The sequence below is a fragment of the Planococcus citri genome, chromosome 3 (genome assembly GCF_950023065.1).
Source record: "Planococcus citri chromosome 3, ihPlaCitr1.1, whole genome shotgun sequence".
Lineage (NCBI taxonomy): Eukaryota > Metazoa > Arthropoda > Insecta > Hemiptera > Pseudococcidae > Planococcus > Planococcus citri.
The window spans coordinates 49,727,049-49,742,735 of NC_088679.1; the positions used below are offsets into that span (position 1 = coordinate 49,727,049).

The 15,687-nt window shown below is 34.5% G+C and overlaps 1 protein-coding gene across 1 annotated transcript; it reads left to right on the forward strand.

The window, feature by feature from the left end:
• Positions 1-282: 282 nt before the first annotated feature.
• On the forward strand, positions 283-14,230 carry LOC135840603 (NFX1-type zinc finger-containing protein 1-like). The gene is made up of 15 exons (XM_065357229.1): positions 283-647; positions 769-3,895; positions 5,465-5,548; positions 5,876-6,147; positions 6,231-6,374; positions 6,456-6,720; positions 6,805-7,004; positions 9,204-9,581; positions 9,654-9,914; positions 9,999-10,236; positions 10,306-10,468; positions 10,540-10,651; positions 10,721-10,938; positions 11,228-11,517; positions 12,194-14,230. Exons 2-15 carry the CDS (start codon positions 775-777, stop codon positions 12,958-12,960), a joined length of 6,513 nt encoding a protein of 2,170 aa, XP_065213301.1. The 5' UTR covers positions 283-647; positions 769-774; the 3' UTR covers positions 12,961-14,230.
• Positions 14,231-15,687: the final 1,457 nt, after the last annotated feature.

A 15,687-nucleotide genomic window follows, 5' to 3' on the forward strand; every position in this document is an offset into this window, starting at 1 on the left:
ATCGAAAACAATAAGGATTTTTTTTTTGTTGTAAATGTCGAGTATACACTTTCGATATTGACGATTTTTGAATAGGTAGAGGTAACGCGATACCACGAAGAAAAGAAATGACCACTGTTATCAAACAGTAAGAATATGCGTCGTGGTCGGTTTGCCTTTATTTAAACAGCAAAGTAGCACGTACTACGTTACTAACTACGTATGCTATTTTTCATTTACAAAACAATACACAGACACACACACACAATCAGATAAGAGCTTAAAAGATAAAAACGGAATCTCGCAAGATTTCTCAACATGTGGAAACAAATGGTTATTTTGCAGACGTGAGTTTAAAAAAATTGAGAAACCCTCATTAGGTAGTTTTTTTTTCTACTGATTTTATCCCCACCAAAACTACCGAATTACCGATTGTATGTTGTGATTGTGATTGACGATTGTGTCGTCTGGTGTCGCCGGTCGCCGTATTATGCCATATTATTTCAATTTCAATTCTTATAAGTTATTATTTTATTTTATCTCCTTCGGCTATTTGATTACGTTTTCTTGTATGAAAATCAGTTTAACAAGTTTCATGGAAGTCTGCTGAATTCGATGACTGTTTTTTTGCGTGAAAAATGAAACCCACTCAATAATCCACACTACAGGTACAGTACAAAATCAGACTTTTATTATACGTTTAGATAGGATCTTGCCTAATCCAGTTTATCCAATTATCCATCATTAAATATCACATTGTTTCTCCATATATGCGTATTTATTTTTCAGGCTAAAATGGATAAAGAGAAACGTAATGATGATGAAGGTTCGAACTCCCCTGAAGAACATACTGATGTCAACAACTTGAATGGTGTTGAAAATCAACCTACTGACTCCGAGTGCAACTTGAACCGAAATTACCAGGTTCAGGAATGTTCAACAAGTGATTGTTTTAGAAACAAACGTTCTGTAGTCAAGGACAAGAATTGCAATTGGCGGCAAATTTCTGATCAAGGGGATAGAAATTTCAGTCACGATGCGTTCGGAAAAAATGAATTCGGATGGAGAAGTCGTAACGTAAGAGATGTAAAAAAATTGCAAAGAAATAAAGTTGAAGCTTCTTCCGGAAACGTGAGTAGTGTTCCAAATCCACTGTATCCGCGATCATCATCTAATCGCCGCAGTACGCATTCAGGAATTGATCAAACTAATTGGCGCGAAAAGAAGCCCGTAGTTTATGAAAAACCCGTCAAATTTCAATCCAGTACTATCAATGGGAATAGATTAGGTCATTCTGATCAACCTAATGATAGCAATGAGGATTTAAATGAATCCAGATCAAACAGAGGTGGAAACAGAAACAATTCCAGTTGGCGAGCAAAACCTATCAATCGTGAACAGTTAGTTGGTTACAAATATTTAAAAGCTTTGTCAGAAAAAGAGCCATACGAAATGATCTGCGAAATTCTAAGATCACAGGCCAGTATTACCTCTGTTTTGAAAAGAAAAAAACTACACGCTGATTGGATGATATTGATTATGGAAACTGTACGAAAGTTATGCGATTCGGATTTCAAAGGTAACAAGATTCAAGTTTTGCAATACTTTTGTGAATCGCCTCTACTGGATCATGTTTCGCAATATTTGAGCGAAGTTGGCATGGAAAAAAGTGAAAATACGATTAAAAATTTAAATTCTTTCGTATCTGATCTCATCTCTTTTTATTCGGCTGTCATCAACACTATACCAACGGTCGCAGTGGATAAAAATTTCAGCAAATTTTTAATCAAAACTGAAATGGGTGTCCACCTTATGAAAGAATATTTACGTATAGAAATTGATGAAACGAATGTGGAAAAATTGGCAATTTTGAAAAAAATCCTCGAAGACGAAACAAAAATATGTGAAAAAACAATGCTGCAGGAACCGCGTAAAAAGTATTTAGAATTGCGTGATGTACCACCTCCGGATAATTTTCGTGGATTGAGTTTATATCCAACTCAGGAAGACTTGAGTCGACACGATTTCGGTTTCATCAGACCAAACAAGATCAGAGGAGCTTACGACAACGTTCATCATTACTTAGATGTTCAATTTCGCTTAATCAGAGAAGATTTCATCGGTCCGTTAAGAAGTGGTTTACATAGTTACAAACATGCAATCGCGCTTCAAAGCAAGCCCAAATATAAATACGAAAGTTTGCGTTTTTATCCGGACGTGCAGATAAAAGGTATAGAAATTTCCAACAGAAATCAAGTAGCATACGCCATACATTTCAATTCGAGAAAACGCTTTAAAAATATAAATTGGACGAACAGCAAATGGTTTATGTTCGGATCGTTATTGTTGTTCACTCGCGATAATTTTGAATCGTTTTTCTTCGCCACTGTGCTCAACAGGGATCTGCACAATCTGATAAGAGGACGTATTCTGGTTACATTCGTTGGAGATGTGCCGTTGGAGAAGATGTTGAATCAGTCATTCCTAATGGTAGAATCTGATGTTTATTTTGAACCGTATTGTTTAGTAATGAAAGCGATGAAAGACTATAGTGAATACAACTTTCCAATGAAACAATTCATCATCGATGGAAATACTGAAATCGATCTTCCTCGATATATTGAAGAATCAGACAACGATTTACTTATTTACAACCACTACGTCAATCCGGTACGAGACAATTGGCCGCTTCATTCGATAATTGGCTTTGATGAGCATCAGTTCGAAGCGTTTAAGACCGCACTCACTAGCAATTTTACTGTGATTCAAGGACCTCCCGGAACAGGAAAAACTTATCTCGGATTAAAAATCGTACAAGTACTCCTGGATAATATAAAGTATAATCGCTGCGTTTTCAGAACTCCAATTTTACTGGTATGTTACACAAACCATGCCTTGGACCAGTTTCTCGAAGGAATCCTGAATTTTACTGAAAAAATTGTTAGAGTCGGTGGTCAGTCTAAAAGTGAACTGTTGAAACCATTTAATTTACGTAGCAAAGGACATTTGGACGGTCGACGTAGAGAAGCGAAAGAAATGATTCCGACTTTGAAATACTGTCGTGAACAGATGCACTTAATTTGGTTTGAACTGATGAAAATGACAGCAGAAAAAAAAATTATCGAAAGTGCGGAAGGAATTTTATCTTATTACACCCTAAAAAGTGTTATGAAACCAGAATTTCAACAAATGATATACGACGATGACATTTTACTCGAATGGTTACTACCATCGGATAACAACGATCTTTCCATTCCGGAAAGCAATTTGGAAATGAAGAATGCGAAGAATGTTGGTCTTGATTCAACTGAATCCGTTGAAATTGATCATGAATTTCACTTCGAGGAGGACAACGATACAATGGAAGCGGATCCACTGGTTGATGAAGATGATGTTTTTGACATGCAAGTAATACATCCGTACGATTTGACTGTTGGATATTGTATTTCAATACAAAGCTTAGTCGGGTCATTACAGGAAATGCGATCAATGCTAATTTATCTGGAAAATAATAAAGACAGGTCTTCCGATGACTATATTGAATACCATAATTACAAATATCAGCTTCTAGAGGATTTTAAAAACACCCAGCTTCTGTACAGAGTGTTGGGTTATTATCTTCAAAGTGCTGAACTGCATTCTTCTATGAAATATAACTCAAATGACTTGAACTTATGGGAAATATCGATTAATCAACGATGGAAAATATATTGGAGTTGGGTGTCACAATTGAAAAAGAATTTTGAGAGGAAACTGGCCAACTTAGAAGCTCATTATCGTTTACTGGCTGAACAGTACGCAGAATTAAAACAATTGGAGGATTTTTATGTGGTGAGAGAATCCTTGGTCGTTGGAATGACTACAACATGTGCTGCTCGACTGCAGCTTCTATTACAAACTTTGAAACCGGCGATTGGTGAGTTGGATGCTTGATGTAATTCATAAAAATCTATAATATGTTAGTTATTTTGCGGATGATTTGGTTTTTGTCTGTACTCCTATATTGATATGATTTTCAGTAGGTACTGTATAGTGTATATGTTAGGTACCAAGTCCGAAATTGTACAATTCGGGGTTGGTACAGCCAATTTTGTACCATCTCCGAAGTGTCCGGACCAAGCGTGAATATTACTTTTTCATCGGACTTGGTTTGTACCATGCCCGGAGGGTCCGGACAAAGTGTTCGACTTGGTACAATTTGTGTTGTGCAAAGTCCGAAATATAGTTTAATAATGAATGAATTCGAATTTTACATCCCTTTATTCCATAAAAATATTGAACCAAATAAAAGGAAATTTAAAGATGGCTCTAAAATACACACCACCAGCAAAATTTTCAGGTGCTGAAATTCATTTGTTGATTTTTGGGGAATTTTCAAAGATTCAAATATGTATTGCTATGCTCACTTCTCAAAAAAAAAAAAAAATAAAAAGATCAAATTGAGGTACTTACTAACTAAAATGCTGAAATTTGGATTTTACTCTCTATTTTCGACTTCTCTAGTCGTGAAAATCTCGTACCTTACTCATTTGAAAACTATGCACTAATACTTAGATTCCAAATTCATTTTTTTATGGATTTTTCAAAGTCAAAATTTCACCAAATTGTCGTGAAAGGCTGAAATTTGGTTTGTACCATATTATAAATTTTCTGAGTTAATAGCAGATTTCTCCAGTAATTTTTTAAAAAATTAAAAAATTTTTGGATTTGAACTAATACAAAATGGTTTTGAAAAAATCGATTGAAAAGGTCATAAAGATCGATGGCTAATCCGGGTTTATGCTGAATTTTAATTTTGCTCTAAATACTTGAGTACAATTTACAAGTATAAAAAAAATCGCAAAAATCGAGATGAAAACGCTTCAAAATTTACTGCCTCCGAAAATATGTCGCCCTAGGCAGCTGCCTAAGTTGCATGTGCATAAATACGACCAAAAAAAATCAAAACCATCACCAAACGACTCGAGAAGTTGAAAACAGAGAGTAAAAACCAAATTTCAGCATTTTAGTTAGTAAGTACCTACCTCAATTTGATCTTTTTATTCATTTTTTTTTGAGAAGTGAGCATAGCAATATTTGAATCTTTGAAAATTCCCCAAAAATCAACAAATGAATTTCAGCACCTGAAAATTTTGCTGGTGGTGTGTATTTTAGAGTCATCTTTAAATTTCCTTTTATTTGGTTTAATATTTATGGAATAAAGGGATGTAAAATTCGAATTCATTCATTATAAAACTATATTTCGGACTTTGCACAACACAAATTGTACCAAGTCGAACACTTTGTCCGGACCCTCCGGGCATGGTACAAACCAAGTCCGATGAAAAAGTAATATTCACGCTTGGTCCGGACACTTCGGAAATGGTACAAAATTGGCTGTACCAACCCCGAATTGTACAATTTCGGACTTGGTACCTAACATATACATACCTAAGTACGTATAAGTATGAAGCACCTAAGTACGCATTATTTTTTATTTTCACAGTGATTGTCGAAGAAGCGGCTGAAGTATTGGAGGCTCATATTGTAGTTTCGTTGGGCAAAAATTGCGAACACGTCATTTTAATAGGTCAGTTATTTTCATTTTATCTACTTATTATAAATACATAATTAAATATGTATACCTGTAGCTACCTACTTATGTAGTATGTACTTACCTATACCAATATTTTTGGTCTGAAGGCTGCTGAATCTCGCAATGAGCAATCGACCGAGAAAAATCATTCGATGTGTTTTAAACTTCAAAGTTATAGATAGATACTTTTCATACGTTCGTCCACTTGATGCGTCCATTATATTACTTACCTTACCTACATTTAAAATTTTTCATTTTTATAAAAATTGTATGCCCATCTGATTTTTATTGTATGTATGATATGTTTATTCTTATATTCAGGAGATCATAAACAGCTGAAACCAAGCGCAGCCGTGTACGAATTGTCGAAGAAATATAACATCAATGTTTCATTATTCGAACGCATGATCAACAATCACATGTATTGTCCTCAACTGCAAATTCAGCACAGAATGAGACCAGAAATATCGAGCCTTATAGTGCCCGCGATCTACCCTAATCTAAAAAATCACGAATCTGTTTTTGAATATCCTTCTGTTCGGGGAATCACCAAAAACTTGTTTTTCATCGAGCACAACAACTTTGAAGAAGAGGCAAGTTTGAAATAGGTTACCTACACTATAACATAACGTCTCATGTACAGAATGGTTATCACGTTTGTTTTTCTTGTTTCCAGGTGGATAATTCATCGTCGAGGAAAAACCAATTCGAAGCTGATTTTATGATTCAATTATGTCGGTATATCATTTTGCAAGGTTACTCCGAGGATCAAGTCACAATTTTGACCACTTACACTGGTCAGATGTTCCTTTTGCGGGAGGTATGCGTTTGGTATATGAGGGTAATGATGACTTTTTGAATCATTTTCAGTCCTAAATTCTAATTTTATTTTGCTGAATAGATGAAAAACCGTGACGCTTTTCTGAGAAGCGTGAAAGTCGTTGTAGTTGATAAATATCAAGGCGAAGAGAATGACATCATACTACTATCTCTTGTGAGAAGCAATGAAGAAAGAAAAATTGGTTTCCTGAATATCGAAAATCGTGTCTGCGTTGCCCTATCGAGAGCCAAAATTGGTCTATACATGATCGGAAATATGGATATCTTGTCAGATTGTAATTTGTGGAAGAATATAAAAGAGGAGCTGGTTAAACAAGAAGCCATCGGTGTGAAAAATTTATTAAATCAGTTATCTTTATGAACATACGTATCCTTTGGATTGTTTAATCTATGTTGAAATTTCATTGCAGGGTCGAAGATGACGTTGCATTGCGATGAACATGATGTGTACACCCAAGTATCTTGCAAGGAAGATTTTGTTCATGTTAAAGAAGGAGGCTGTCATAACTTATGTCAAAAAATTATGGATTGTGGACATGAATGCAAACGTTTGTGCCATAAACTCGATGTGGAGCATTTGGCGAAAAAATGCTATGAAAAATGTTCTAGGTAGAGACCAGGGTTGTCATTTTACATGTAGAATAAGTTATTCTACGTCTACGTGTAAAATAAGTAGAATAAGTAGAATATCGACGTAGACTATACGTAGAATGTAGAATGTAGAAAAAGTTCTGATTGGCTGTTTACCTGATAAGAAATGACGAAACGTGATAATGCTTACAATCTACAGCTTTGAGCTTACAACAACTTACAATAAAATTTAACAAATTGACCAAAAGTTCATCAATTTTTTTTGGTGAGCTTGAAAGCTGAATGCATGAGAAAAAATGAACAAACGAATAAAGTAACCTTGAAAGTTGAAACCTATCAAAATGTGTTAAAATTTTACCATTAACGAGAAATTCCAATTTTTCAACAAATTTAATGTATTTTTTTTTAGCATTTTTGAAGAATTTTGAGCTCAAAATTGAGTTATAAATTTGAGATAATAATTCATAATTGAAAAAAAGTCATGCAATGCAACCTGTTGGCTGCAATGGGTCGAAATTATGCGAGGAGTTTTTCAATTATTTTAAATATTTTGAATTCTATTAAAATATGTTTTGAAATTTTTTAATTTTCAGAGAATTTTGAGTTCAAAATTGAGTCCTGATTTTAAGAGATAGGTAATTGAAAAAAACTTAAACAGTCATAGGTAGGTACAACCTATTGAAATGGATCAAAATTACATGAGGAATTTGAATTTGAATATTATGACGAAAATATGTTTTGATTGAATTTGAACATATTTGGAAAATTTTGAGCTCATGAATCATGATTTTGGGATAATTGAAAAAGTGTCAGGTGACCTATCAAAATGAGGTGAAATTACATGAGAAATTCAGCTTCTACTAAACTTTTTTCAGCATTTTTGAAGAATTTCAGCATTACAATGGTGAAAACATAATTAATTAATCATCCAAAAGCTTAGCAAAGTACAATTTTCCAGCAAATTAGAACATTTTTTGCATTTTTTCAATTTATTCTACTTATTCTACTTATTCTACATATTCTACGTAGAATAAAAATTTATTCTACTTTACATATTCTACATTTATTCTACATGTTATTCTACGTTTTACATTCTACGCTGACAACCCTGGTAGAGACGTAATCAACTCAATAATGTATTTTATTTAGTCTGTTTCAAGGATCATCGCCCCATTCTCGTTTTCTTGAATGAAAAAAATTGTAAAATTTAAGTAATTCAGCGTTCCATCTTCTGCGATTTTTTTCCAGTGTAGGTGCTGTAAAGATCATATTTTGAATTAGATCATTTACTACCTATTTAAAAGAAGAAAGACCTCGCTAAGAATGTTTATTAGAAGGTAGGCACCATGCCTTCCTTTCAAAAGAACGAAATTCAATGAAATTACTGCGCTTGATTTTGAACTAATTTATATAACTGAATTCTGTTTGAATTTTTTTTCTATCTATTATCATTTTTTGAGAAGTTTGTATAGTTTGTAAAAAGTGCTTCATCATCATCTGTTAACTTTCCCAGTGCCTTATACGAGTATTTCTTTTGTGCTAATTTTTCGAGAAAAATATCTCGTATTTTATTGTCCACGGACATACCGTTAGTAAGTATAGGTCTAGAAATTCTTTAGCTCAATGCATAGAAATCTACTTTTTCGTGGAAAATCAAACTCTGATGTATGTACCTACCTACTTAGTAAGTATGTACTTTGACATCACTTCACCATGCACCCAAAATGTTGATTAAGTTTAATTAACGTGATTTTGAACTATATTTCATCAGAGATGTTTTGACAGGGACAAAATTACGGTTGTTTCATTGCACTTTTCCCCCTTCACGGAGAATTCCTTCATCTCCTATTTACAAGAGTTTAAGTATTAAAATATGTTATTTACTTCGAATTGATAGATGTCGAATAACATTGAATCACTTGATTAGGCAGTGCATCAGAAATAGTGTTGGGCAAATTCGCGAATATTCTTTTTTTGCTTGCGCATGCGCAAGAATATGCGCATATTCTTGCGCAGATTCCGCAGATTCTATTCAAAAATTTAGAACATTTTGCTTAGTTCAGAGATAATAGGAAACTTTCCATGAAAAGGTTTCAAATTATTAAGGAAAATTGGGAATTTATAAAGAAAAGTAGTGGTAAAACTTGTAAATTGTGGTAAATTGTAGAAAAATCTTTAAATTTTTTGAAAAAAGTCATGATTTTTATTTTTTTGAGAGAATATTCTCCAAGCATTTGAGAATATTCGCGAATATTCTCAGATTATGCGCATTGAGAATATTCTTGGGCCAACACTAATCAGAAACCATCCGTGCGAAAAATACTGCTACGAAGATTGTGGACAGTGCACCGTACCAGTTGAAGAAATCCTGCCATGTGGCCACTCGTTTACCTTGCGATGTTTCGAAGATCCTTTACAGTACTCATGTCAAGTTGAATTAAGTGTTCTTCTGGAATCCTGTTCTCACGAAGTCAAGAAGAAATGCTACCAATCGATGGAAGATGTCGAATGTACCTTCCCTTGTGAAGATCGACTGGAATGCGGACATCAGTGCAGGAAAAATTGTCATAAAACGGAAGATCCTGATCATTTAGAAGTGAGTGCAGTAATACATTGAGATATATTTGAGGAATGGTCATTGAGGCAATGGATTTTTTTTTTTTTGCAGTACAAATGTTACAAGGCTTGCGATAAAATGTACCGTGGGTGTTCCAAAGAGCATAAATGTGAAAAATTATGTTTCGAAGATTGCGGGAAATGTGAAGTACCCGTTGATTTTACCTTGAAATGCGGCCATGCAATCGAACTTCCATGCTCCGCCGATCTTGACGAAGTAAAATGTCGTCGACTTTGCAATAAAGAATGTTGCGAATGCAATGGTATTTGCCAAAAACAATGTTTTGAAGATTGCAAACCTTGCAAGAACAAAGTTCGTATGCCCAGTGCAATAAGTATAGGTACTTGACTTTTTTACGGGCTGCGAATTATAAATAGAAGTTCTACGCTCTTATAGGTAACAAAACGCGTGCCAGATTGTGATCATGAAATAATTTTGGAATGTTCGGTTGTTCCGGAACGAAAATTATGTCAAAAACTGTGTCAACGTGTTGCACCTTGCGGTCATAAATGTAAGTCAGTCTGTGGAAAACAGTGTGGTAGCGACCCCTGCATGGAAAAAGTCGAGTCTACTCATATTCGAGCGCTATGCGGTCATGGATACGCCGATGTTCCTTGTTGTAGAAGAAACGAAGGTAAAAAGGTACACGTATTTCCAAACTGATGTTTTCATTCATTATTTAATTCTATTTTGAATTTTTTAGAAGCAATTCAGGCGGAAGAATTCCTTCCCTATTGTGCCGAACCGTGTCTCGCTCTTTTGAAATGCGGAGATCTTTGTGCCGGAACTTGTGGCTCTTGTTGGCAAGGTCGTTTGCATGAAACGTGCAAAAATGAACGCGATAATGTTTTAATTTGCGACCATAGGTAAATTATTTGAATATCATTTCATCCAGTTTTTGTAAACCAATAACACGAATACATATATTTCAATCCAGCTGCACATTCCCGTGCCGAAAAGTATGTCCGCCATGTATCAAACCATGTCAGTATTCGTGTAAACACTCCAAATGTTCGAACCACTGTGGATTACCTTGCGATCATTGTAAAGTAAGTTTTATGCGGCTTTAATTCAATTTAAATCGAGCTTTAATTCGCACCTAATGAAAAATTTTATAGAAAAATTGCGAATGGAAATGCGTTCATATGGAATGTACGAAAAAATGCGGTGATTTTTGCAATCGAGAGCCGTGTTACGAACCGTGTCCAAAAAAACTGGAGTGTAATCACGACTGCATCGGATTTTGCGGAGAACCTTGTCCAGATAAATGTCGCATTTGTAACAAAGACGATGTTACCGCTATTGTTTTTGGCGATGAAGACAAAGAAGATGCGAGGTAAAGTCCTACAAGATAATGTTTCAAACGTCCAGGTTTTGTTATTTTTGGAGGAAAATCAAGTTCTGTGACTTTTAAAACCTGCACGTTGACTTGGCATTTTTGTTATCTTGTATAAACTTTGTACTATATACATACCTACATATATAATTAAAGCTTGTAGGAAGCTCTCGTCATGAGAAACAAAACGCTAGTGAAGTCATCTGGTATCCATTTTTCAATCATAATTTATTGGTTATTGTACCTATAATATCTCCCAGTAAACAAAATTTTGATGTTTCTGTCATAGGTTCGTTTTGCTAGTAGATTGCGGGCACTATGTTGAGTCGAAAGCCATGGACAGATACATATCTTTACCATCTGAAAAAGGTGAAATAGTTATGAAAGTATGCCCTGTGTGCAAAACGCCGATCTTGACCACTTTACGCTATATGAATCAAGTGAAAAAGTTTTTCCGAGATATTCAAAACGTGAAAAAGAAAATATGTGGTAACTACATCGAAATGAAGGAAATTCGCGCGCAATTAGCACAACAGCTTCAGAAATTTAATTCGTGGAGCTACCAGTTGTTTTGTAAAGGTGAGTACAAAAGATGAATATACCTACTTGACTCATTTTTTGAAATATCTATGAAAAAATGAGAAATACTAACGAATTCGATTCGGATAAAAGTCATTTAAGTATTGTTGCGGTGAACAGATTAACGTATTTTACTGTAGCAATGTTATTAATTATGTACTACAAGGGGGAAAGTTTTGCATCTATACGCTATGATCTTAGAAGGGCATCATCTCAAGAGTTTGTATTTGCAGAAATTCGTTTTCGGGAGAAAGTGGCTGGGTATTCTGATTTCAGGTGATGAGGCGCAAATATGTTCAAAATTGAAGAGTGAGCGTTGTTTGACGAGAAAATTGTATTTGACTATTTGATGAGCATTAAGATTGTGTGCTAATTTCAACTTTGGATGAAGTACGAATCATGTGAGGGAAATGAAAAACGAGGAGATCATTGATAGGTTTGTTCTGATAGGCATCTCATGCACAAGGTTAATATCGATTTGCAAAGATGAGAATGGGATTTTAAAGATGAAATCTAAATTATTGGGTTTCCATTGCGAAATTAAAATTGAAGTAAATTCGCTTCAAGTACGCTTGGGAAGATTGTAGTGCGGTAGCGACAACATGTTTCTATAATAGGTAGTCGAAATGCATTATAGTTTTTATTTATTTACCGGTATATATTTTTTTTGGTACAGAAATGCATTCAGTTTCCCAAACGGCACTCGCATTTAAAACACGATTAGAGATTCATGGAAAAAATTCGTATTTATCGAGTCGAGCATTGAGATCAATGCAGTTTTTCACCGATATGTTTTCAAGTATCGTCTCCCGCATGAATGAATTGAAAAATTGTGCCAAAAATGAACAATCACGTATACTTAAAAATGTGGAATTTATTTTGAAACGTGTAAATCCCGAAGCTCTACTGTTGAATGTGCAACAAGTCGACGACATACGCAAAGAATTGAATAGATATCATCGAATGGTAGACTATTGCGTGTTTTTGAACAAACCGGAGTATCGAAATAATCAAAATTTGCAGAATGTAACTTCCATTATTGCTGATATTGGTCGCATTTTGTATGGACTGAAATGCTTTGATGACGAGCTAAATGTTCAAATCGGCGAACTATTCGAAAAACTTCAGAAAGATTTGAATTGTACTCTACCACTGTCGCCAAAGGATATGCGAATTCTTCACACGAAAATGGCGAAAAACTTCTATGGCGGAGTGAACATTCAAAGTCGTTGGTTTATCTGCACGAAGGGGCATTACTACTGTGTCGCTGATTTTGGCGAATCTATGGAAGAAAGCAAATGTCCTGAGTGCAGTGAAAAAATAGGTATAAAAAAATACCTGGTATTTGGCGACGGTCGTCCCGTTCGAGTCCTCAAAAATGTGAACAATGTGTCGAACAGAAAAAAATCCTATTTCAACTTTAGAGGGTTTCGAAGAGGTTAATGGACCAACTGCTGAATTGAACAATTTTAACTTCTTTAAATCATATCAACTTATCGATCCTTGTTATTTGTATTGTTTTTTGTTTAGCTTATAACGAAGTTGCGTTACCAATTCGTACATTGAAAAAAAATCTTGAAATGCGAACGTAAAATAGTACCTAGATGTATAATTATGATATTTCTTTGGTAAGTACCTACTTGCGTACCTGAGTATTTTTGATAAATTTTCTTCTTCAACAATAATATATGGGATGGATTTTGATTTTAAAAAAATTCATAAAATTGGTTTATTTTTTTGTTATTTGGGCGTATTTAAAAAAGTGATCTTTTACAAAAACCTAAGAATAACCTCGATTTTCCGTAGATATAGGTAGTTAAATTTCCTTAAATATGGCCACAGGCATTCAATTTTTCTCAAATTCATTTTTTTGGACGTATCGACTCTACAAATTCATGAGAAATTTGTCTTGAGAAGATACCGAATTCTCTATCAATTGTGTAGAGTTCCTCTTCAATGCTGTGTAAATTGAAGGTTCACGGTAAAATTTTTCTAGTCTAAAATCATATCTAGTTTTTTTCAGCCTCGCGTCAGACGTACCAGCAAGAAGAGCAATAGGTGTCTCAAAATTCGGTTTTCTAAAATATAAAATTTCAGGCGTTTTTCATAATTGATCAATATCTAGACATTATTATAATCTCGTTGATTAGTTGATCATTTTCAGGGTACTTTTTACTTGAAATTTTTTTCAAAAAAGAATAAAAAACTGAATGCACCCAACTTCTTGTTTGTACATAGTAGGAATGTGTCCTTAGAAATAGAACTTACGTTTGAAAAATCCAATTTTCCTGACATTTTTCCGAGGTATATGACTTTACAATGATTAAGAATGGTATGTATCTGAATATTTCACTCATATTACCTAATACCTACTTCCTATGTGATAGTTTCGTCCATATCTCATTGTGTAGTATTTTTGGAGCTTCGGTCATCCGTGACATGGTTTAGCTCATAATTTGTGATTTGTTCTTTTTTTGACTATTTTTAAGTATAACTTTAAGTTTAACGTTTAAGACATCCTATTCATATCAACCTTTTTCGCATTTTTTCATTCATTTTACTACTTTCATTTTTTATATTTCTATCAATTACTCACGTTCAATTTCTATTCAATTCATATTATTTTCTAGTTTATTTTATATAGACTTTAAGTATGATGCTCTCTGTTCGTTTTTCAATTTCATAGCTTGAATGAAACTTTTTTTTACATGTTTGTGTGTGTGATTTTTGTGATCATATTGTACAGGTATGAGGTACGTAGTACGTAAGTACTAAGTACTGAGAATCAGAGATGGCGCGATTCCGATTTTTTTAAGGAGTCGTGAGAATCGCATGAATCCGATTCCGGAATCGGATTCCATTTTCGATTCACCTGACAGATGAATCGAAAAATGTGAAATCTGACTCTTTTCAAGCAGGAATCGCAAATGTAATATGATTCGCGATTCCGGTAATTTGATTCTCGCGACTCCGATATTTCGATTCTCTCGACTCCGATATTACAATTCTCGCGACTCCTCATTAGTCATTACGATTCTCACGACTCCTCATCATTACGATTCTCTAGACTCTCACAATGAACGAAATCACCCAAATTCAATTGAAAAGCACAAATACAAAAAAGTGTAATTTTCATAAATATTCTTTTATCTAATTTTTGCCGGTTGGCGCTGAAAAGTGGTTGTGAAAGTGAATCTGAATGATGAATTTAGAATTTATCATTGTTTTACTAATAACATGGTGAGTTGAAAATTTTACATAAGGTGCACCGGGGGAAGTCAGAACGTTTTTTCACAATTTCAACTTTGATCAGCTGTTACTCTCGTACTAATGAACCAATATGGCTGAAATTTGGTATGTAGGTTCCCATAAGGGTTCTTAACCTATGGTGAAAATTTCAGCGCGATTGTCGCAGTAGCTTTCGCACAATCGAATAAAATGTAACTTGTTCTGACTTACCCCACTTTGGGGTAAGTCAGAAAATCTACAAATTAATTGGTATTATTAGGATTCGACCCTGATCGATGCGCAATATGTCGAATAACATGTTTTCGAGGTCGTAGAATCCAAATCTGGAGTTATTTTTTTGTAGGAGTGGGGGGTGAGGCATGGGGAGGGGGCAATTCTAAATTTTTCGTACATTATTGTGTAATATGTCGATTGATATGTTTTCAAGGTCGTAGAATCTGAATCTGCAGTTATTTTTTTTGTAGGAGTAGGGAGTGAGGCGTGGGGAGAGGGAAAATTTTGAATTTTTCCTACATTATTGTGTAATATGTCGAATAATATGTTTTCGAAATCGTAGAATCCGAATTTGGAGTAATTTTTTTTGTAGGAGTGGGGGGTGAGGCGTGGGGAAAGGGAAAATTTCAAATTTCTCCTACATTATCGTGTTATATGTCGAATAATATATTTTCTAGGTCGTAGAACTCGAATCTGGAGATATTTTTTTTTTGTAGGGGTGGGAGGTGAGTCAAGGGGAGAGAGAGTAAATTACAAATTTTGCCTATATTAATGTGTAATATGTCGATTGATATGTTTTTGAGGTCGTACAATTCGAATCTGGGGTTATTTTTTCGCAGGGGTATGAGGCGAGGCAAGAGGAGAGGAGAAATTTCAAATTTTGCCTATAATATTGTGTAACATGTTGGTTGATATGTGTTCAAGGTC

Bases quoted from the DNA above. Each gene is read 5' to 3' on its own strand.
- LOC135840603 (XM_065357229.1), top strand. From the start codon at position 775: ATGGATAAAGAGAAACGTAATGATGATGAAGGTTCGAACTCCCCTGAA. The intron at 6,148-6,230 runs GCAAGTTTGAAA...TCTTGTTTCCAG, and splicing joins ACAACAACTTTGAAGAAGAG to GTGGATAATTCATCGTCGAG. The intron at 9,582-9,653 runs GTGAGTGCAGTA...TTTTTTTTGCAG, and splicing joins AAGATCCTGATCATTTAGAA to TACAAATGTTACAAGGCTTG.